The sequence below is a fragment of the Vicugna pacos genome, chromosome 9, assembly GCF_048564905.1.
Source record: "Vicugna pacos chromosome 9, VicPac4, whole genome shotgun sequence".
In the NCBI taxonomy this organism is placed as follows: Eukaryota; Metazoa; Chordata; class Mammalia; order Artiodactyla; family Camelidae; genus Vicugna; species Vicugna pacos.
The window spans coordinates 63,507,780-63,532,457 of record NC_132995.1 but is presented as its reverse complement, the minus strand read 5'-3'; the positions used below and the strand labels follow the sequence as shown (position 1 = coordinate 63,532,457).

The 24,678-nt window shown below is 39.4% G+C and overlaps 1 protein-coding gene across 4 annotated transcripts in view; it reads right to left on the bottom strand.

Annotated features, from left to right (window-relative positions):
* SORT1 (sortilin 1) overlaps positions 1–24,678 on the bottom strand; it is a 55,989-nt gene that overhangs the window by 19,921 nt on the left and 11,390 nt on the right. For all 4 annotated transcript variants that reach the window (XM_015244169.3, XM_006197398.4, XM_015244164.3 and 1 more), the window contains exons 2-6: positions 15,909–15,968; positions 14,366–14,439; positions 6,199–6,301; positions 5,502–5,666; positions 2,349–2,422 (exon numbers count right to left, since the gene is read on the bottom strand). In XM_015244169.3, the coding sequence (XP_015099655.2) occupies positions 2,349–2,422; positions 5,502–5,666; positions 6,199–6,301; positions 14,366–14,439; positions 15,909–15,968 (476 nt within the window). The remainder of the gene's footprint in view (positions 1–2,348; positions 2,423–5,501; positions 5,667–6,198; positions 6,302–14,365; positions 14,440–15,908; positions 15,969–24,678) is intronic.

Below are 24,678 nucleotides of genomic sequence, written 5' to 3'. Positions count from 1 at the left end.
TGCCACAACTGAGGGAGTTAAACGTCACGCTATGCACAGGACGGCCTCACAACGAGGGGCCGTCCAGTCCGAGCGCCGCCAGTGCTGAAGCTGAGAAACCCTTCTCCGGAGCCCTGTGCTGCTCTGTGTCAGCCACTTGGCGCTCCTTTGTCTCCTGTTTGGCTATTTTAATTGCAGAGTGTGTGCCTTATCTCTCCTGCTACACTATGGAGTTCTTCAGGGCAGGTACTAAGTTTAATACTTTATTGTTTTCCCTTAGAACCTAGGGAACCTACTGTTTTCCCTTAGAACTTTGCATGCACTAAATAATTTAGATCTTTCATCTCAAATAGACAACTAGGTCAGAGGTTGAATTATTTAAATTCTAACTTGGAAAGGGAGTCTGCAGGGAACTGGATTCAGATCCTGATAATACTTAATGATTACCACAGCAAAAGGTGCTGGGTGTCAGAGAGAACAAACTAGTGGTTACTTCGAGTGGGGACAGGAAAAGGGGGAGGGGCAAGATAGGGGTAGGAGAGTAAGAGGCACAAACTACTATGTATAAAATAAATAAGCTACAATGATATATTGTGCATTACAGAGAACGCAGGCAATATTTTATAAGCACAAATGGAGTACCATCTATAAAATTTTTGAATCACTATGTTGTACACCTGAAACTAATATAATATTGTAATTCAACTATACTTCAATAAAAAAATGGGTGCTGGGTCTTGAGTATGTTCTTTCAGAACTTTAGGTTGTAAATTTCTAGAAACCAAAGATCTAAAAAGTGAGTAAACAGTTACCAGCAGCCCAGCTGTCTTATATCTAACTATTCAAAGAAACAAGTTACAAAAGTAAAAAATCTTGTATAGGATACAAAATATGATTTAAAAAAACTTTTTCGTTTTAAAGATGAGTTTTGTTTGTTTCTTTTAGCTTTATTGAGGTATAATTGACAAAATTATAAGATATTAAAAGTGCATATTGTGGTGATTTGATATATATACGTAAAGATGAGTTTCAATGATCAAATTTATTATAGTCTTACTTAAACATATCCTACATATTTTAGGTGCATCAGGAATTAAATAACTGGTTAACTTAGTGACTTTAAAAATTCCTTCCTGATAGGCCATCTAGGATACAAATACAATTAACTAAAATACAAAAACAAAAGCAGATGCAGCATGCGTATCCTAGTGGTGCTATGAAAATCTCATTTAACCAGCATTTTCTAAAAAAGGACACTTTACTTAAGCACCATTTTTTAATATTTCAGTTAATTTTAGTAGACGTTTTTGGCAATGTCTATATTACACATTTTGCTATCTCCCCAAGTAGAGGACATTAAATATTAAACTCCTCCTTGGGATTATGGTCCATCCTCGTGAACAACAACCATGTGAAAGTGAAACACAGGGTTCCCACTAGAAGTTACAGAGGCGCGTGAGCCCTCCTGATACCGCACTGGACACTCTGGTCCTGCTGCGCTCTGCCCCTGCCTGCTCTTAGACTTCTTCTGCCTCCCCGCGGCTCCCAGGCAGCAGACTCTCAGGGTGGCCCGTGCTTGTTGTTCGCACTCACATGCTCCACCTCTGGCAGCAACCTGCTATCCTCTGGGAAACCACACAGACAAATTTGCTGAAATTAGTCAGAGAAAGAAGATGGAGGCTCTAAACAAGGGTCTGAGCCTAGTCAGAATTTTGGGGGTATAAAGGCCCTTAATTCAATCTGTGCTCAACCATCCCTCAAATAACCATCCCCTAAACAAACCTCCTTTCACAGAAAGGAAAAACCAAAGCCCAGAGAGGTTGAGCCGCTGACTAGCAGTGGACCCAGGCTAGAACAAAGGGGACCTGACTCCCAGGTAAGAGCCTCCTGCACGCTATCATCTTTAAGCAGGCACAGGGGCGGCGGGGGATGAATGAGCTTTGGGGCACAGACGTATGACTCTGGCAGCCTGGAAGCTCTGTGAGCTTTTTCGTGATTCCTCACAACGTTCCACGTAACTGAAATGGCTCTCTAGATGAGTACATAAGTCCCCAGATCAAAGCTGTATTTTATTGCAATTGATGTCATCATTTACATAGAATAAACCTTCTCTAGGCAGCAGCTACTCAGTAATGCGCCTTATTTTATACTTTATATACTAACACTTGGCGAGACTAAGTCTTCTTTCCCAGTGGAATTAGAAGCTCCTCCAGGTCAAGGTCTGTGTCATACCCCTCTCTCGTATCCCTTACCACATCCTGAAGAGTACTTGGCACATAGTAAGTGCTCAATATTTATTCATGTGACTTTTGGCAGCACCATCAGGAAAGGTTTAGGGCTCTGCACAGATGGAATCTTCTGTTACTCACCATTTGGCCAAACATACTGCTTTGTGGATTTCTTCCCATTTTCCCCCAAAATTCTTGGACACCCACAGGCCATTCTGAAAGATTATAAATGACTTATCAAAATTCCAGCTTTATCCTGTGCAGCTGCTTGTATGACCTTTAATAATTCATATCTAATCATTCAGGACAGTAAAAACACACACTGAAGTTCCATCCAAGCCTGAGCTCCACAGACACACACACGGTTTACGGGGGCCCCTTCAGGGTCTTGGAAATTCAGAACAACAAGTGCTTATGAAGTGCCTACTATGTGCCAGGCACTGTACCAGACGTTGCATTGGGGATACAAAGATGAATAAGACACATTCCCTGCTCTTAAGGAGCTCACAGTTTAACAAGGGATGCAGATTAGAAGCTTTGATACATGTGGTAAGTATTATGGCAACACGGTCTCTGGGGTAAGAGTAAGGAAAGGAGGGACATTGCATCAGAGATGTGAAGAAGACAGCTGAACTGAGTCAAATGATGAGCAGCGTAGCCAAAAGAAGGCAAATGGGGAGATGAGATGTCCCTGCACAAAGACAGACTGGTATCAGCAGAGGCAGAGAGGTAGTGAAACATCCCAGTATGTGCAGGGAGCTTTGCCTTCAGACACAGATGAAGCACAGATTCCACGGTGAGGAGAGGAGAAGCCAAACTGGGGACAGAGGTGGGGCCCGCTCATGGAGAGCCCTCCTTCTATGCTGTGCTGAGGAACCTGGTCTTTATTTTATACGAGGTCCTTAAAGGAGGAGGTGCACTAAGTAGCTGAATGACAGGCAGTTTTAGTTTTCTAAGAGGAATACTTGGATGACAATGGCAGATGGATTTCAGAGGGTCCAAACTAGGAGCAGGAAAAACAGTGAATAACTGCTACATTAGCTCACTAGGAGTTAGTGAGGCCTGAAACCACAGCTGTGAGGAGTAGGCTCAGGAAGAATTTAGAAGCTAGATTCAGTAGAACTGGATGACTTTTCCTGTAGGGCAGGATGGAGAGAGAGAGACGGAGAGAGAGAGAGAGAGAGTGTGTGAGTGTGTGAGTGTGTGTGTGTGTGTGTGTGTGTAAGGTGAACACTCTGGGATTCTGGCTGAGTAGTAAGAAGCACTGTGGAATCTTTAGTCCATATAAGGACGACGGGAAGAACAGCATGCCTGAGAGAAGGGCAGGGAGGGAGTCAGTTTTAGACTGAGTTTGAGGGACCTGTGGGACATCTAGCTAGAGATACAAAGGAAGCAACAAGATAGGAATCTGCAGCCCTAGGAGGCCAGGAGATTTGAGATTCGAGAATCTTATACATCATAGTGGTACTAAAATGGTAAAAGGGGAAGAGATTGCTCAGAGTAAAATCAGTCAGAGCAATTTAAGGGTAGCTTGAAAGGAGTTTAAGAAAGAGACTAAGAAGCAATAGTTAGAGGATAGGAGAGAACCAAAGGGAATAATGTCCCAGAAGCCAAGCAAGTGGAGTTCCCCAAAGGAGGACTGGTCAATACTTTCAAACACAGCAGAGACTTTATAAGATAAAGATTGATAATTTTAGTTACATTGGCCACATGAGCCTAGTGGGCTCAGGTTCAGTGGTATAGCTGAAATTAAACTGGTGCTGATCTAGGCAGAATTTATCTTCAGTGCTCCCCAGTTCTCACCCACCATCTTCCTCCTCTGGTAACGTCACCTCCTAGCATTCCTAATTTACCCAATTTCACTTAGAAACACGAAAAGGGTCTGGTATCACTTATTTGCACTTTAGTACAAAATGGTCCATCTTCTCCAAGATGATTATCTGTACTTCAAACCTACCCTTAATCGGAAGAAATTTCAGGTGTGAAACAGATTGTGCCTGCCTCTTCCTGAGGATAGCCTGTTTTAATAAGCTTAAGATACCTGGTAATGGCAAAGGGGTGGTCAAAGGCAGATGGATGGTTCTGTCCATTCCTACGGGGGTCTCTTTGTTCTCTTGAAGGGCCTTCAGCTCAAGCTGCTACAGGCCAGTTTCCAGGAATTGTTGATTTAAGATCTGACGCCTACCCAGCAGGCTAGTTTCCTTCCTCTGGCCTCCTGTAGCTAAGCTTAACTCTGACCTTCGCTGAGCCCTCCAGCCTTTCCTCAATCCAAAGATCTGCCCGCAGAAGGCCCAGAACTCACACTTCTCTTCCAAGTGTCCTTCACCCTCCCTATGTCATCTGTTTGTTCAGCCCAACTTGTCTACATTTGATAATCCTACTTCCATCCCCAGAATGGTCATTACAACAATGGCTCTCAAATTTTAGCGTGCAGATTCTGCTGGGGAGCTTGTTAAAAACATTAGACATCTTGCAACCAAGCCACCGACGTACTCTATCTGGATCAGGGCCAAGGAACGTGCATCTTAAACCAGCCTCCCAGGGGTTTCTATCTGATGTGGCTGGTCAGTAGACCACACTCTGAGAAATAAGATGAGAGAGAGCCACAGAAACATAAAGCATAATTATGAGTATCACAGCCTAGCAACTCAGCCACCCTGGGCCCCTAACATCCATGATAAAGGAGACTGGTCCTTCAGGAAAGGAAAAAGCTGAGCTGCTCCTCAGGGAACTTTCAGAAGAGAAGTGGGAGGGGCAGAGAGGGACACTGGTTTCTGGGGAGAATATAGGAATATTTCTGGGGAAATATCCAGGGCTTCAAGACCCTGGATATTTAATACATGAGTGTCAAAGACAAATCAACAGGTTTTACATACTAAGGACCTAAAAACAAAAAAATTATAAAGATGTGGTTTGGCCACAGGAAAGGAACACTGACAACATCAGGGTCTGACAATTTACGCTTGTCCCTTGCAGCACAAGGATGATTACAGTAAACTGTTTTCTAGTTCATTACTCTAACAGCACATATCTATTCACTTAAAAAAAACTGTAATGACAACTAGACATCATACTTATCTGGAACAGAAAGCACATGAAAATCGTGCCCTTTACCAAATAGGGGAGAAAATGCAAAAAAACCAAAAGAAAAAACAAAAAACATTACTTCATGCCATAAGAAATCACCAGAAAACAGTCCAACATAAAGGCATTACCTACAGGGTCCTCTTAGGACAATACAGTTTGAGACTATAAAAATGCAAAAGGCAAGACAAGTTCCTCAGCTGGACTTACTTCAGTGCTGAGGGCTAAAAGGTAATCAGAATTCTGAGGGCTGTACATCATCTGAGTCAGAGGATGAAAAGGGAGATTGGTCTGAATAAAGTTCTTTGCAAAATCTGATGATCTGAAGATTCTGCCTCCATGACTTCCTCCAGACACCTCTGCTGTTAAAATCACCTGGTTCGGAAGAAGAAAGTTCAAAATCAGGGTATAATACTATAAAAGTACACGAAGTTCTCACACCATTTTCACCAGACATTTTTCAAGAAAATTTTAGTTTCAAAAGTAAGAAGAGTTATAAAAACAGATTAGTTGGTAAACTGTACTCCTCAAGTATTAGTCTTAATCAAAATACATTATCCTGAGTTGAGCTAGTGCCTCATATCTATAAACTTAAGCCTGGTCAATTTGAGATAAAGCCAGCTTCCCAAAAGACTGAAATGTTGTCTTAAGATGTATACCCTGTAATGCTAAACCACCACCATATAATTATGAAGAGCTCTGGTGCCTCTTGGACAGGGACTGAGAAAAGAACCTGTGTGCTAAATTCCATTCTTCTGTATCAGTATTAAATTACGTTTAATTTTAAAATACAGTAATAGTAAACTAAATACACTGCCGTGTATCACTGGACCATTTCAATATCAACATCTGACAGCCCTGCATATGGTGGCAAGCCTGGCTTTGTGTATGTATGAATGAGTCTCACCTTCCCAGAGTTCTCAGGACCAATTGCCATGCCAAATTCAGTCCGAATGAAGGTGTTATTGATGAGATTTGTAATATCCTTAAAGTTCTTTCCATAGTCCTCACTGAGAGGAAGGGAAAACAAACAAACAAAAGACAAATTTAGAACACAGCAATCATGGACACTGTTGGGTTCCTACCAGCTTCCATCACTCTCTCACCAGCTTTACTGAGGCACTCACCCTCCACAAAAGGTCACAGCCTCAGGGGAGCTGATTCCACACCCCTAGCCCCGGTGATGGGCCTGATCAGTAGAAGGAAATTCCAACCCTTATGGGTGATGGCATCAGGGATGGAGAAGTGACCCAGGCTGAGCCAGTAAGACAAAAGGGGGAAACTGGGGTCTATTAGGAAACACATTTTAGACAGCCACCTAAAGAAATGGTCAGTCTTCCTTTAGACCAGTGGGTCTTAAGCAGGGTATTTTTGCCCCATTCCCCCACCCCACCAAGCAAACATTTGGTAATATCTGGAGACATTTCTGATTATCACAGCTCAGGGTGCTACTGGCATCTAGTACGTAGAGGCCAAGGGTGCTGCTAAACACCCAACAACCCACCTGATAGTCCCCAACAACAAAGAATCATCTGGCCTGAAATGTCAACAGTGCCAAGGTTGAAAAAACCTCATGTTGCAGTACGTGAATACAGAACGAAAAAATGCTACAGGCATCTGACACAATGACAGCACAACGTGAAGATGAAGCCAACATAAACGCAGAGAACTGCCGAGGCAGTTCTGGGGTTCCAGGGAAGCAGAGCCTATGACACTGGATTGAATCGACCCTGAAACCCATCCTTCTTCTGCAGTTAGTTATGAACCATTAATTCCCTTATTATTTAAGCTAGTTTGAATGGGGATCTCCGCTAAATGTAGCCAAAGGCCTCCTAACTAATCTATCAACGCACAGTATTCATGATAAAGCCATAAGCTACATAGCAGGATCCTGAAGTCCCCCCACCACCCCAGAAGTTACCATCCCCAGGAGTCTCTTAATTCACGAAGTACACAACAAGGGAAAATAAACTTAATCTCATCTCTTGGGTTGTTAAAGCTTTTCCCAAATGTTCACTCCAACAATATTTTTGAGAGGTATTAAATTCTGTGTTTAGATTTCAAAAATAAAAGCAAAAAAGGTCAGTAGCTGTCTACTAATTCTGACAAGTTTAATACTGTGCACAGTTCTATAAGAACAAGACATATAACACTAAATCTTAATATTCATTAAATTTCAACGTTCCATGAGTGATGACCACTGTGTATTGAAAGTTAATTGCCCACTGATGAATGCAATGTGCAGTGGTCTTCACCGGTAGAATATATGACTTAAAAGATGGTACAATTTTGGTAGCAGCCTCAACAAACAAAGAATCAGAGAACCACAGGACACGAGAGATGCAAGGGACTGAAGAGAACATCTTGTCTAACTCCCTCATTTCACAGATGAGGAGGTTCAAGGGGAAGCACTTCATCAAAAGTCAACCAGTTAATTAAGGGCAAAATTGAAACTACAGTCCAATTCTCTTAACTCTCAGCCTCAAACTTGAGACAACTTTTAATTATTTGTGAGGAGTTTTTCCCTGGCAACCCGTGATCTTTCCCTTTCTTGCCAGGGCTTGTGGCCTAGCAGTACAGATCAGCTAGAGGAAGTTGGAGAGACAGAAGGGAAGTATCTTTGAGTGTCTGGATAAGTCCTTGACAGTATGCTAAAGCAAACTACATGTGACTTTAAGTTGTCTTCCCATCTCGTAGAAAACATACACACACACACACACACACACACACAAACACACACAAACACACACACACACAGAAAACCCCTAGATTAATAAAAGGAGGATTAGGTGCCACCCAACAGATTCCTGCATCACCCTTTCTCAGGCTTTGGAGTACGAGAAGAGTTCTTATCTTCTTGACAGCAGGCCAAGAGATACGCGTAAACAAGTCCTAGCTCTACAGTGTACATGTCATCCACAGCTCAGTCAACTGCCTAAAGGGTTTTGCAGGGGCTTGATTATCACCAGCTTACAAATCTCCCCTCCTCTGACATCCCAGGGAACCGCCACAAACCTGTTGGCAAGTCGGCTTCCTTTTAAAGAACTTGGCACAACAAATACATGCCTGCCCTTCAGAAAAAGAAAGCAACAGGAGCAAAACAAAAAATTGTCTGCTACAACACTCTGGTGCTCTAGCCAGTGAAATAAGTGGAGCACAGTGGACTAGTACCAACCTGCTGGGATATAAGCAGGCTTCTGTCGAGGCCACGTTGGGCCCAGGGATATATTTTAACAGAACACGTAATTTTAAAGTAGCCTTTTCTGTCAGCATACATCACACATCATGAAGAGGAAATCAACGGAACACCTTAAAAATAAATCACTTTTCAAATTCCATATGATAATTACTATTAATTTGAACAGCAGTCAAATGGTAAGTTAACAAAACCCTGTGAAACTATCTGCTTTAGAAATAAGTCTTTTTAATAACAATTCAATACATCAACCCTAACATCTGCTCTTTCTGGTTACCAAAAATAAATGACCACTTCTGCATGTACCTGTGGTATAAACATGGATAAGAATATGTACGTTTATAATAAAAAAATAGTGCTAGGATATAAATATTTTTGGAATAGAGCCTAATATTCCCAAAGAACAAGAAAAATCTAGACATTATTTAAATAAACAGAAAAAAAGAGAAGTAACCCCCCATCACATGGATTTCTGGTAAGATATAGCATCAAAATTCCTAGTAAGATGGACTCAGAAGGGTGTTTTTCCAGGAGACTCACATGTTGACTAATGCTCAACCCAAATGTCCATAGCCAGGAATTACATCCTTGTTTTGGAGCACTTTTCAGTTACAATATAGAGGAACTTGGAACACCAGGCATTTGACGTGCAGACATTCAATAAAAAGTAACAGTAAAAGAGTCCTACAATAGCTCAGAGAACCTTCCATTTTGCTTTCCTTAACAATCAAACAAGCACTGATATCCTTGTTTGTTGGCTTTCAGCATAACCATTTCTCTATTCCTTTAGTTCATTTTTGCCGTGATTAAATCACTAAAAATTGCACCATAAAATCACAAGAATATCAAAAAACTCTTTAAAAAATTATAGTTTTGTAATTTTCACCAATTGGAAAAGATTACACAGTCGATCCTCATTATTCACAGATCCTGTATTTGCGAATCTGCCTACTCACTAAGACTTGTAACCCCCAAATCAATGCTCAGAGCACTTTCATAGTCATTTGCAGATATGCACAGAGTAGCAAAAAAATCTGAGTCCCCCTGGGGAACAAGTTCCCCACTGAGGTCCAACAAGGGGACGCTGCCTTCTTGTTTCAGCTCTTATATGACACCTGAGCATCTTCCTCATGGTCTACTTAGTACAATGCATTTTGCACTTTTGTGCCTTTCGTTGGCGTTTTACTGTTTAAAATTACCCCAAGAATAGTGTTGAAATGCTGTTTAGTGTTTCTGGAGAAAATATGTGAGTTGGATAAGCTTCTTTCTGGCATGAGTTTAGTTTTGAGCTCAGTGTTAATGAGTCAATAATATATATATAACAATATATATAAGGTATCTTTAAGCAGAAATACACATACAACAGGGTATGTACTGATCAACTGATAAAAATGACCATTGTGACCAGAGGTTTGCAGGAATCTAATTCTGTACTTCCCTTAGGAGCAATGGTTCAGTGTTCCCTAATTCAGTATTCCTGGAGACTCTGTAGAACATAACTACTATGAATAATGAGAATTGACTGTACTGAGATTTCCAGTTAAATGATCAACAGGGAGAATGTAGCTTATTAAAATGTGCCAAAGGAATCACAGACCTGAAATCACTGCCAGGTAAAATTGGCAGAACTTGAATTCAAGTTCAACTGAACTCTCATTACTTCGGTCTCTTTTCTTACCCCAACTGTCTGTTGCTACTTCATGTGTTTTTATTTTAATTATTTCATTGTGTTTTATCCTTATTGGAAAAGGCTGTTCTGTAGAAATTTTGAAAATATAAATGGGAAAATAAAGAAACAAAATATTATAAATAAAATCACAAAACTTTTTTATCAGATGGAATATGATCATGATCTGGGGTCCGTCCTTTGCTCAGATTGACAACTCTAAGAATAAGTATTTTCATGGAAATATTTCTTAAGTGACAAAAACCACTTAGTTTCATGAGTTTTATATGCTCTAAGTTTGTAAAAGTGAAGTTGTAGTAAAATGTCATCATCATATATTTCAATAGACTTTTCTTTAAGAAATAAAAAGCAGGAAAATATATTTTGTAAATGGAATTTATGTTAACCTTGTAACTAAAATATGCAGTCATTGTTAATAATCTACTGCAGTAAAAAATAAATCAAGTATATCATTAAAAAGGCTGTCATGTGAGGTACCTTGGAGAAGCTGGTTCACTGAACTTTGCTTTAATATCTGTTGTATATCTTAAAGTTATCCTTTTTTAAAATCTCAAGTAACATCCTGAAAAGCTGACACTGACTATGGAATAAAGTTTAATGTGAAAGAGATTCCCTTATTAATTTCCAAAATATGAACAACTCTCAACAGGAAATAGAAATCACAAATAAAGTAGCCCAGAAGTTTTATGATAATTTGGTACAGAATTCTGCTGTAGAATAATGCTAACATGTACTTCACTAAGTTAAACTTACAATAAAAAGTTAGACTCAAGGGACCATAAAACAAAAAGGTGCAAAACATCTTTTAGTTTCCAAAAATCAAATCTTCATCTTAACTACGGCTAGTTTCTTTTTTAACTTCATATTTGCAAGTGAGTGGCAAAGGTAACTTACAATCTATTATTATGAATATTCCTTAACAGAGAATCAAAATTTATACTATTCAAACATCACTCCTTTAAATTGAAAATATTAATGTATTACTCAACTTTACACAATCCTTAATGCCTAGGGACTTTACTTACTATTTCCAAAATCTTTCAACAATCCATTGTCACAACCTAATGACCTAAGTATTCGCTGTCTAAGTCCGCACATGCAACAGAGACAATGTCCTTCTCTTCTTGTGAGCCTCCATGCGGTACTACTCACAGAAGATGGCATGTGATTAGCTGCCTTTTATTTGAATCCCAGACGAAACTTTGACCACACAAGACTTAGCTGAGAAAGATAATCCAACAAATAATATAGTTGTTGAAGCTATGAAAAATAGAAGAGTCCTCAGAGCAAATTCGACAGGCTTTTCTCTCACTTCTCAGCTGGGCAAGCTCAGCACACTCAGGACTCACTGCAGTCAAACTGCCCCCTCCCTCTCCCATTTCTGAAGCAACATGTGCCTCTTGGCTGGTGTGTCCAACAACATGAGTCACTTCAGATCAAGCCAGGCCAGCCCAGCTGGAGAGGCAACAGGCATATTTACAGTTTCCACATAAACTCTGGGAGAGTTTTCACTTCACAGTAGGGAGGAAGTAATTAATATTCAAAATGACCTTGGTAAAAATAAACAAGCCTGCTGTACAACATGAAGAAAAAGAACCTTAGTAACATGATACCATACCAGAAACAAGTAGGATGACTCTCTGGTAAAGTATATGTGAGGGATTTCTCACATGACAATACAAATATAGGATGGAAAATGGCTGAGTCAGATGGTGGTAGGTATTTAAATAGTAACATAGTGATATCATTTTGTTTTTGATCGTTTCAAAGTAAGCACAAGGATGGGAAAAAATGTGTGCAAACACATTTCACTCCCCATGGGTGTGACTCAGGAACCTGTCTAGTCCAGTTCTAGACACATGATTAAAGAGCAATATAGAGACTAAAAAAGTGAATTCAGAAGGCAAGCGAAAGTGGCTGAAGCAACAGGTTTAGAAGATAATTCAACCAGTAGAAGGAGGAGTTTAGTAAGCAGTGTTCAAAACAAGCAAGGATCAGAGAGGAGGTTTTTATTTGCTACCAGAAGATAAACTGGAAATTGGCATCTTCTACAACACATATGTGTGATATTCATCACAGCAGCATTAATAATAGTGAAAAAGTTAGCTACAATTTAAGTGTCCAATAAGTACATTCGGTCTGTCTAACAAAAATGATGGATTACTAGCAGAGGGAATGTGAAATGTATTATGGTATGAGCACTAACCAGTCAGAACAGTTATAGTTCATAATGCCGGATGTCAGTAACACTTGCATGTTGGCAGGGACTGGGGGGATGTGTGCATTAGTAGAAGTCATGGAGGCATCTAGGGGCAGGCAATCACTTTTCTTCAACTGGTATGGAAGGCTTTCAATTCATTTTAGAAACTGGTACCACAATGCCAGCACACACTGGCTATGTGCCATCCCTGGCTGTTGGCAAGGCAGTAACTAATAGCACCACGTTCTTACTCCATGGCAGGCACTGCAAAACATAACTCACAACAGCTCCAGGGTGGCCATTAGCTTTCTTTTACAGATGACAAAAAAAGACTCAGGGAGGTTAAATGACTTGCCCAAGTTCATTCTGCTTACAAATGACAATGCTGAGATTCAATCCCAGGCCTATCTGCCAACAAAATCTGGCAACTTTACACTGTACCATGGTTGCTTCCCAAGGCTAGATAGCCATATGACATAACATTAGAGTGGAAAATCAAAATAATAGACTGTAAATAAAATAAGATTACTTGTCTTTACGGTGAGTTTTTTTTTTCTTTTTAAATCTCCAAATGTTTTATAATATGGTTGTATTGCCTTTTTAATGAAAGGTGAGTTGGAAAGAAAAACTGTATCATAAAGAAAGATTTTATGAAAGCAAAGTTTCTTAAACACTAGAAAGAGTTAATAAAGTTACAAAAATTTTTTATGCATTTTTTTCTTCCAAAACAGAATACTTTTCATCTGTCTGAAATGATTCAGCTACTGTTCTAATATCACCTATGAATCAGCTATAATTTATGGTGCCTTCTAGAACAGTATTCTGTAATACCTTGTCAGTCCTTATCAAACAAACAAAAATATTATTAATCTAAGAGTTACTAGAGAAGCTAAGGCATTCATTCATTCAATCAGTATGTACTGCTTGCCTGCTATGTGTCAATCGTCTGGCTAGATGCTGGAGAACCCCACGTTAGTCAAGAGCCTCACCTTCATGGAGCTTACAACAATTCCAAGATGGCAACTCCTTGCCCTATTTTTAAGCCATTGTCACTGTGTTGAAAGGAAGGGAGCACTGGCTCCAGGCTCAGGAGCAGCAGTCAAGGGTCACACCTATTGGGGAAGGGAGGTTGAGCTGATCCATATCAGAGCTTCAACAAGGGTTCATTCCCACTTTGGCCAAGACCAAAAGTCAAATAAAGAACCCTGAGAAAGTATGAAGGCTCCTGGGAGATCCTTTGGCCCTGACGGTAGTTTCTATGTTATCTCCTGGGATGTCATATTTCTTTAGGTCCCTAGGGGAAAAATGGGATAGACACAAATGACTGAGAAAACAATCAGCAACTTCTGAGAGTTAGCTGGTTATGAATCTTATGGGTAAGGGAAAAAAAAAAAAAACACCTCGATTTAACCAAGCTGTACCTTTGAGAAGACAACTCTAAAACTCTGTGAATGTCACAGTATAGACTATGGTTCCAGAACATACATTATCACCATTATTGTCAGGCACTTTGGTAGGTCTGACCTGAGAACTTCCTCCTGATCTAGAAACAATCTATCTGGGGCCCAAAGTGTTAGATAAATAATATTCACTTGGAAGGCCCAGTAAGGATTGCTACTTCAGGGGTATAAAAACCACTTTGTGCACATAACAGAAAGATGGTTAAACTCTATGCTACCTCCCCACAAATAAATATCCATTTAAATTAATAAACACACATCCTTGTACATTCTTCCTTCATCTCCCTTTACTGTTCTGCTACTCAGTCAAGTCAACCTAATTTCCTTGGAACTAGATCCTTTTTCTAACTTTTTTAGGTTTCTAGGTAAATACTAAAAAGTGTGCTGAGTGTGAAGGTCTCACGAAAATTTAAGATGACTAAAGATCTTTTAAATCAACTGTTAGACCCCATCATGTCTAGAAAAGTAGAGAACTTCCATTCACAATGTGTTACTTGATCAAATGTCCCAGTCATATGTTACGAATCTCACCTTCGATACAGCTTGGACTGTCCAAAAGTCATAATTACCAGTGGTACATGGAAGGTAGTCAAGACTAGAATGATCTGGAGAGACAAAAAGCATGTGGTCAATAAAAAAGATAGTCCAATTACATGCTAACATGTGATGGCATTAAATCAACGTCTGAAAGACTGGCAATAGCCCTGCTTTGTAGTAGCCTAGAGTGTAACACATCTGAAAACCAAGAAAGACCAAGTGATTGGGGCTTACTATGATTCAAAATCTCAACTCTTTTTGCTGAGATGGTCCCACTGCCTACACCTGAAGCAGTGAGATGGAGCTCAACAACTCCACATTAAAGTAAAGTAAGGATTTAACTATTTTGTATCCACATTATTGTGAGATACTGTGATACTGTGAGATACTCCCAGGCAAGAACCATCTCGCTTCCTGCTTACAGAGGCTAGCAGAGAGTGGGTGCTCCAAAAGTGGTCACTATGTCACATCTGTCCTTTTCTTCTGCTCCCTGCTGTTAGTTCTTCATGAAATTAATTTTTTAAATAAGTACTTTTCTAGAAAAAAATATGCAGGAGGATAAGATTCTGATAGATTAGAACAAGAGGCTAGAGACTCAAAACAGGCATATAACAAGACATTTTGGAGACACCAACTATCTTAGATAAATGAATAAATCATGGAAATTAGGGAACAACTCAAATTCTAGAAGAAAATGAAACATGCTTAAAGAAATCCTACCAGGAGTTTAAAATTAATTAAAATAAGATATTTATAAACTTGCTCTTCAGCACCAAAATTACATTTCTTTCGGCTCCTAATATAGCCATCATGTGCGTCAATGCTATGATACACACGCTACTGGAACACTAGAAGGTATGAGTTGCGGCCCCTGCCCTTGTTCAGTCAGGATAATCAGAGCCAGGTAACAGTCAAGCCCTGATCCAAGACTTGAGGCCAGTGAATCTTCAGCATCCCTCCTCCTGGGAGATGGGCTACAGACTGGGAGGGAGAAGGAAGGAGCAGACTGACTCTCCTTCCATTCCCCCGATCCAGGTAGCATCTGCTTTGTGGTAGGGGAAGGGACAACAGATGGAGCTGAACAACGATGAGACCTGAGCACCACAGTCCTTTAACACTAACTGTGGGAAAGGACACAGGACCAATATAGTTTGGAGGGAAAATGTCACACTGTGTAATATGCAGTTTTCCACTTCCACATAGAGGTTTTCCCAAGTATTGTAAGGTTCCCTTCTTCCTCACACATAGCACTCTCTTTCCTCTTTCTTCTTCTTGTTCATCTTGATGCCAAGTAGCCACCAAGGACTAAATACGTGCCTATCTTCCTATTATGGAAGAAAGTGGTCACATGCTACTCCCAGTTCTAGAGTAAAACCAAACCAACCACAGCTTTCAGAATGTCTGCCCTGCAAACATGTATTTTCCACGATTGAGGTCGGAGACAATTTCACAAAATAGCAACATTCAGTACTTAAACTCCCCAAATCTGCACCACCTTCTTGCTAGGCTGAGTTAACAGACTCAAAATATTACTTACCCCAGTGGTATCTCCAACCCAGGACAAGGATACTGAGCCACTGAGATCATCAAACACATGCTATAAGGGGAAAAAAAAAAGATCATTTAGAAACGACATCTCCTCTGCAATCTTTGACTTCCTTAAATAATTCAGAACACTATTGCTTTCAAAGTAATTAAGTTTATAATTATAAGGGGATAGGAATTCCTGGAACAAAATTTGGAAGAAACAGGATTTAACTACTTAACCTGAATTACAAATAACTTGGAAGTTTTAATTCTCTCTCATACAAAGCAAGCCAAACAGATGAGTTTTCTTCACTGCACCAGATGGGGAGATGGGATAATCTAACTGCTTTCTCCACCAGAACTAAATATAACGACATAGAAAGTATTCTTAGGATATTTTAAAACAAGAGATCACAGCCCACAATGACAGATATAATTGTAACCCAATCAGCATAATTCCACTTTTTCTAGGCAGCCTTCACAGTATAGCTGAATAGCTAATAGCTAGACTCCTTTTGCTTCTAGGCTAACTCACTCAGAATGACAAAGGACAGAAGCAAGAGTAATTGGCTTTGCTCACCTTTTTATTTAATAATAAAAATAATAGTAACAGAACAACCTTAATAGACTTGCAGTGAGAATGAGGAGACAAAAAAGGGAAAGATGGTATATTATATCCAAAATATGGTAAGCATGTTGAAATACAGTTATGATAATTATTGTAGGTGCTTTTGAGTTTTGGTTTTCAAATACTTTCTTACCTATTTGCAAAATAATATATATCCATTGGGGGAAATGTAGACGATAATAGAGAGGTATGGTAAGGAAAATGTAAATCATTCGTAATCCTATCACACAGAGATATTAAAGGTTAACATTATGTGGATAATCTATTAGTCTCTATCACTTTTTTTTTTAATGGCAGTACTGGGGATTGAACCCAGCCCCTCGTGCACGCGTTCTACCACTGAGCTATACCCTCTGCCCTATATCACTTCTTTAACTGATGAAGAAATAATACCAAAAAGGCAATACTGGCATTTGGTAAAAATTTCCAACCAGACAGAAATGTATATAATAAGAAGTGAAGATCCTTTCCCTCCCCCGCCACACGCCCCACCACCCAGAAGGGTCAATGGTTTAGTATATATTTCTGCTAATGTTGACGATTTTTTGATGCTTGATGCTTTTCTCTTATGAAACTTATATCTTATTAAGATTTTTAAAATCTTAAATATGCCATGCCTTTTCTAGTATGAGCAGTTCCCCAGAGCTGAGGATACAGCCTTACATTTGCAGTCTTCTCTGTGCCTACCATGATACTTGCACACTCAATAAGCATTTGTTGAAAATGATTATACATCCTTCCCAAACCACAAACTTGATCTTAAAATAGAACATGTCTATAAATGGTGGGATGCCAGCCGCTTGGTCACTCAAGCCACCATCCTAACCGAGAAGCCTGAAGAAACAGGACTCAAAACACTGACTGCTCTGCTTATCTTCTAATTTTCTTTTGTGGTCTTCCTAAGTGGGCGGCTGAATTCACCTCCATTACTTCCTCTGCGGACCGTCAGCCCCTTTGAGGTCGGCACAATGTCTTGCACAGTCCCGGTAAACAGCACAATCGGTGCCTCACAGAGGGCCTGCTCAGTAAATGCTGCTTAACTCTCGCCCACTCAGGCAGAGCTTCTCACAGCCCCTGCAGGACAGAAAGGCTATTCATACATGTACACTGGCCAAGCGTCTGAGAAAAAGTAGGTCTGCTAGAGACATCTGGAACCAGAAGCTTAAAAACTGACACAGCAGTGTGTCTTATAAGATACCACACAGAACAAGACGGCATGTTCTCTTGAATGAGGATACACTGTCTGAAAGCACATCAATGAGCTCCCTGCGGAGAAGCAGGGCTCTCCAGAGCTACCACAGGCACCAGAGAGATCACATGAGTTAACGGTTATCTAAACAGAGGCTGTCTTTCCAAGAAAGGTTCTGGTCACAACAGCTGACCAGAATAAAAGAAAAAATTCCACCACCGGAGCTCAAGCCCATGGGGACCTGAAGCTTTCACTTTTCAGGCAATGCTCTACGCACCCGGCCTAGTCAGTGCACACTGGCATTACTCACATCTTCCTATTGCTCAGTCACAGAAAGAGGAGTATTACTGGATGACATAAACAACCCTCAACTTAATCCAAACAAATCAAAGGACAGGTGACCTCACTCATCACCCAAAGGATTCCTTTGGAACAATGTAGGTGAGATGTATTAACTGTAGTTATGGTCTTCTGCTACCCTTCACCCTCCCTCCTCTTCCCTTCCCAACAACTAATTAAATTTTACTTTTGAAAATGTACGAACTCATTGAAAATACTCATCTACCAACAGAAAATGCAACTACTCTTTTATATTTCAGTCTTTCACGTTCTTATACTGGTGAAAGTAAAAGAGAAAAATGAAATCAGATCTAACAACAGACCAAAGCTCAGGTAGGAAGAAAAGGTCATATGGGAAGAAGATAAATCCAGGATAGTTGGGGAACCAAGACCACAGATACAATCCTCCCCCTTCAACGGGAGGATTATAGACGTCCAGGAAAGGGTGGACAAACTGGTCACAGTTAGGAGACAGAATTTACAAATGTACATGTCACTCTCCATTGTGGCAGCACCTTAGATATTTAAAAACATATTCTACGTTTAATTAGAGCAACAAGAACCTTGTCTGTCTCCCTTACTAGACCTGAAGCCCATCTGGTGCAGAGACCAAGCCTATTCATTTTTACAACTAATGTATAGCATAGCACATGGGAGACACTCAATAAATATTAAATTCATTTCCTATAAGAAGTACTTGCAAAGCTCTGAAAAGGAGGATAATGAAGGGAAACGGTAAAGCCAGACCCACTTAATTTCCCCATGACAGAAATGAGTATGAGGAGTAAAAGCTCTATTCTGGGAGGACATCTGCTTCTGGCCAAGACGGAATAACACGGATAGATTTACCTTCCCAACTGAAACAAATAAAAAAATACAGACTATATCAAACAACAGTTTTCAAGACATTGGACTTTAGGCAATGAAGGACAATGGTCCATGAGAGAGAGGAAACAAAGAAGGCCCTTCATCTGCCCTGGCTTATTATCTCGAGGTAATTTTCAGGCCACGGTGCAGGGAAGGGGAACCCAAGCAGAGCCCAGGGGTTACCCTCACTTGAAGAGACGAGCTGATAGTCTGAGGAGGCCAAAGAGGCTGGAGTTCACAGTGTAGTGCACTAGAGAGGAGAGGGTGGCACAGAAAGAGAACAGTGAGATCTATAGATGGGGGCTCCCTAACCATCCTGCCAAGTCTTCAGCTGAGGACTAACCAGCACATGAATGTGAGGAAACCGGCTGAGGCCAGGGGAGAATCCCCCTTCAGAACTGAAGGAAACAATATTTGGGCCTCACATAGGACCAGAAACAATTCCTGTTCCCAACAACATATTTCATATTTTACAAGGAAATGGAGAGAATACTTAGAAAAGTTCTACCTTAGTAGAAGAAAAATTAGTCCTAGAATAAATGCTCTTCTAGTCTGGCCTAAAAAGCTTAAAAACAAGATCAAAAAGGATCAAACTATTGCCAGGTAACATAAATACATCCCAGAACAAAGTTCAAGAATATTTATAGGAATATTAAAATATCCAGCACTCAAGAAGATAAAATTCACCATGTCCAACATTCAATCAAAAGTAACCAGGCATGCAAAGAAGAAAACAGGACACATAATGAGGAGAAAAATCAATCAATCAGAAATAACACAGATCATAAGATTAAAGACAGTAAAACAGTTATAACTGTACTCCATATGTTCATTCAAGAAGTTAGAGAATAGACTGAGCAAAGATAAGCATTAAATAAAGATAGAGAAGACATACAAAGACTCACATTGGAGTTCCAGTGATAAGAATTGTAATGTCTGAGACGAAAGCTACTTTGGATAAGATTAACAGGAAATTAGACATTGCAGAAGAGAAGATTAATAAACTGGAAGACATACCTATGGAAATTATCTAAAGAGAAACACACACAAAAAAGAAAAAATTAACAGAACTACAGAACTTCAAACAACTTTATATATATATAAAATTGGAGTCTCTGGAAGATGTGGGGGGTGGGAATAGAAAAAAACTGAAGAAATAGTAGCCAAAATTTCCCCAAATTTAATGAAAAGTATAAACCCAGAGATCCAAGAAGCTCACAGACCCAAACTCAAGAAACACAATGAAATCTACATCAGGACACATCATGTTCAAATTGTTTGAAACTGGTGATAGATAAAAATGTTAAAAGCATCTGGAAGAAAAGATAATATTATATACAGGTGAACAACAAATCATAGTAGACTTCTCCTCAGAAACAATGCAAACCAGTATATCAACATCTTTAAAGAACTGGGGGGAAAACTGTAAAGATAGAATTCTTTACCAAGTGAAAATACTTTTTAAAAATGCAGGTTTTAGAAAAAGAAAGGTTCTGTTCTGAACTTATACATTGCTCCTCAGCATTATATGGTGGATGTTTCTTTTTTACAGTCATAAGACAGGGACTGTGCAGAAGATCTGAACATCAGTTGACATCCCATTTTCCCATATAAAACCAACCATTCTAGTTTCTAATGATCACAGCTTGAAGAATCTCTTCCTAGGCATTATTCTCACAGCACTTATAGATGTCACTTATACTATAACTACATATTTGGCTACTTTCTCAAATTATGCTAGGAATTCTTCAATGGCAGACACTACGACCTGGTATTACCTGTCAGGCCTAGCACAAGGTCTTATACATATTAAGTGCTCCACAAACATCTCCATAAAAGTCTATTCACAAACCCCTGCTACCGAAATTGATCTGTGTGTAAGTCTTCCTTCTACCAAGGTTACTACCATTTCAGTAAATAGTGGCTGAACAGGGTCCCCTCCTATGCCCTTACTGCCAACCAAAACAGTGCCAACCACTGTTAAACATTAGTATGTGTTTTTGGGTGTTCACATGTGTTATCACTCCTTCTCCTTCCCACTGTACTTGCTATCAACTCCATTTCTTCTAGGTTGTCCAATTTGTTGGCATATAATTTTTCATAGTATTTATTCTCTTACTTTTTTTGCATTTCCATGGTATTGGTTGTAATTTCTCCTCTTTCATTTCTTACTTTGTTTATTTAAGTCCTCTCTCTTTTCCTCTTGGTGAGTTTGGCCAAAGGTTTGTTGATTTTACTCTTTCAAAAAAACCAGCTCTTGGTTTTATTGATTTTTTTTCTATATTTTAATCTCTATTTATTTCTTCCCTGATCTTTATTATTTCTTTCCTTCTGCTGACTTTAGGTTCTGTTTGTCTTCTTTCAGATGGTAGGTTAGGTTGCTTATTTGAGATTCTTCTTGTTCTTTGAGGAAGGCCTGTAAAGCTATGAACTTCCCTCTTAGGACTGCTTTTGCTGCATCCCATAGATTTTGTGTAGTTGTGTTTTCATTGCCATTTGTCTCAAGGTGTTTTTTAATTTCTTCTTTGATTTCATCACTGACCCACTGATTTTTTAGTACCATGTTTTGTCTCTATGCAATTGTTTGCCATCAACTCCATACAGTTAAAAATTGGTAAAGATTCCCTAAACACATTAAAGTATTTAGAGGAGTAGACTATACAAAAGAGAAATTCAAATATTTGAGTATGAAGAAATGAAAGTCTGTATACTGAGATTTAAGCAGGGCTTACTGAGGTGGGAGCAGACATAAGCAATAGCAAGATGCAGTAGAAGGTAGGCAGTAGAGCAGACAGAGCAAACAGGAAGATTTATGCAAGTATTTTGAAAAATTTCAGAGGTTAATGTAAATAAAATATATTAATTTCACCAAACAGTAAAGTGCTGAGTATAAAGTAGATTCTATTAAGCACTTGTTAAATAAGAATTTCAAGGTCAGGTTAAACACAGTTAAAGGTGGGAACAGAAGGAAAATAAAATTAGAGAAAAGGCAATGTGTGTGAAAAGAAAAGCACTTCTGCTTCAAATAGCCAAGGAAAGCTGAGATGAGGCCACATGATCACTTACCCAAACAAGGAAGGTTTCCAGCGGTATATACAGCTGAACATAATCAACAAGTAAGTCATGGTTCAATTGTTCTAATCAAGGCAAAGTAAGATGAATAAAAGAAATAAGAGCAGAGGACAAAGCTTTGTGGATAGAAAGAACTGAAAGGCAGAATAAGCCCTTTAGGAAGGGAAAACCTCAACCCCCCCCAATATAATATTTCCAATGAATACCCTACAATATTAAAATACTAAACATATCAAAACATTTACGAGTTGAGGAATCCAGCCAACAGAAGGTAGAGTGTCTACCTCAAGCACTGTTACAAAAAACATGTTAGATGTTAGCTGTATACATGACAACTGAAATGGAGAAGGTGGGGGAGAGATGAAGCCTATTTTATTTGTGGTAAACAATAGTTGTGTTGCTCCAATGTAGTATGCCTAAGAGGCAGATTACTTAGCATGAAGAGAACACAATCTGGTCACTACATACTGCTAAGCGGTCAGCCAAATGTAGGATCTAGAAGCAGGCTGGAATTAAGGAAGCCACGTAAATATGCTATTTGTGTGATTAGTATTCCCAAACCAGCATCCAGAGGGGCCACAGAATAAGTACAGTAATTCAGATGACTTAATCACACCGTATGGAAGGAAGCTCAGAAACCAAGAAGCTGAAGGGTAGCTATGTAAAGTGTCAGCTTGAGTCTATCAGGAGCAGATGAGCATGAAACCTGCCACTTCTAGTGAGAGATTTATTAATCCCATAGCACAGTTAGTGGCACAGGAATATCTGAGACAGATAAGTGGAACAAAACAAAGTCCAAGACTGGATGAGGTTTCTTTCAGGGTATGATAAAGCTAGCATTTCAAATCAGTGGTAAAAAAGTGTTGGAAAATCCAGCTATTTGGAAAAAATTAAAAGCTGCATTCCTAACTCCCTTCTTACCCCTCACTCCTATATGGATTCCACATAGAGCAAAGATTTAAATACAAAAAGTTAAGTCATAAAAATCCTAGAAGTATGAGTGACTATCTTTATAATCTTAGAATGAGAGGACCATTACAAAAAATGACACAAAACCCAGAAAACTTAATACAATACAGGCATTACTCTGACTATAAAAAAAATTTTTTAATGGCAAAATACAAACAGAAAGTTGAAAAAAACTGGAAAAAATTATCTGCAACATAACAAAGGGTTAATATAGAAAGTTTTCAAATCATTAACAAAAAGGGAAAGACCTCAGAAGGAAATAGGCAAAGGACACAAATAAGCAATTCACAAGAGGACGTACAAATGACCCATAACATTTGAAAAGCTATTCAATCTCACTAGTAAAAGAAAATCAAACAAACACAATGTGATACCATTTTACACTTTTTGGAAAACTTGACAAAAGTATATCCAGGGAGGGGTGGAGACCAGAGCACCTGTGTGCACTGTGGGTGGGAGTATATAAATCACAGGTAACTTTTCTGCTATCTGGTGACATGAATCAGAACTGAAAATGTCCATATCGTGTAACCTAAGCAACCCCACTCAGGAATTTATTAGCAGGAGATAATTACACAGCTTTACAAAAGACGTTATACACCTGGATGTTTATGGCAGTTAACAACTATTAAGCACTTCCTGCAGGCCATCTACTGTGCCAAACATCTTACACACATTATCATTTAATCCATATAACAACCCCCTATTACTATAGCTGTGTATTCTAAATGAAGAATTGAAGCTTTGTTAAAGTTACGTTATGCAATAAAACAATACAGCAGGTGCTACTGAAAAAAATGTTACAGGTATTTACGGACATTGAAAGATATTCATAACATGTTGAGTAAAAAGCAGGTCTACAGAATGGCATGTAACATTGTGTGTGTATTTATGATTAAAAACATATCTGGAAGGATGTTCTTCCAAATATTAACAGCAACAGTCTCTAAAGTGGTAGAATTTATCGTGATGTTTCTTCTCTACAGTTTTTCCAGATCAACTGAATTACTCCCACCCTGTTCACCTGTTGAACAGTGAGTTCTAGTGTCCCACGTGGCACTGATAGCCATTTACTGTCCCAGTAGGGGAGCTCTGGGCAGGAGGGAGTCATTGGCTGGCATTTACAACCAAATTGGTTTGCAGGGACTCATTATGTTAGAAAGTAGGTGACAGCTTGTGCAACCCTCTCTGAAATACATCCACCTTGACAGCTGATGATGCAAGGCTCATCCACACATTTATTGCCTACCACTTTAAAGCCCGAGGTCCATACATTTTTAGAGACCATGAATTAACACAAATGTCCATTTCTGTGGTCATATGGCTAAACTCCAGCTCCATCTGGAAAAACAGAAAGGCCACAAAACACAACCTTCTTCATGGAAGTAACTCTGTCTTCACATCTAATTAAACTAGAAGCCTAATTAAACTACTGTTACTATAGCTGGGGGAACTTAAAGTTGGTCCCAAGAGTCACAGAAGCTTGGAAAAGACTTGGTAATGAGAAACTTCTGCCTATCTGATCAAAAGTAGAACGCTGAAAGAACTAACATGGGCAAAAGCGAGTGTGGGTCAATTTCACACGACGGCGCCCAGTTTAAAAGCCACTTGCAGATAACCCGACCATCTTGCCATCAGGAACAACCTCTCCGGCAAGTAAACAGGGAGTGAATTCAACGATGTCATCCTTCACACACATTCCCTTCTTCAACAAAC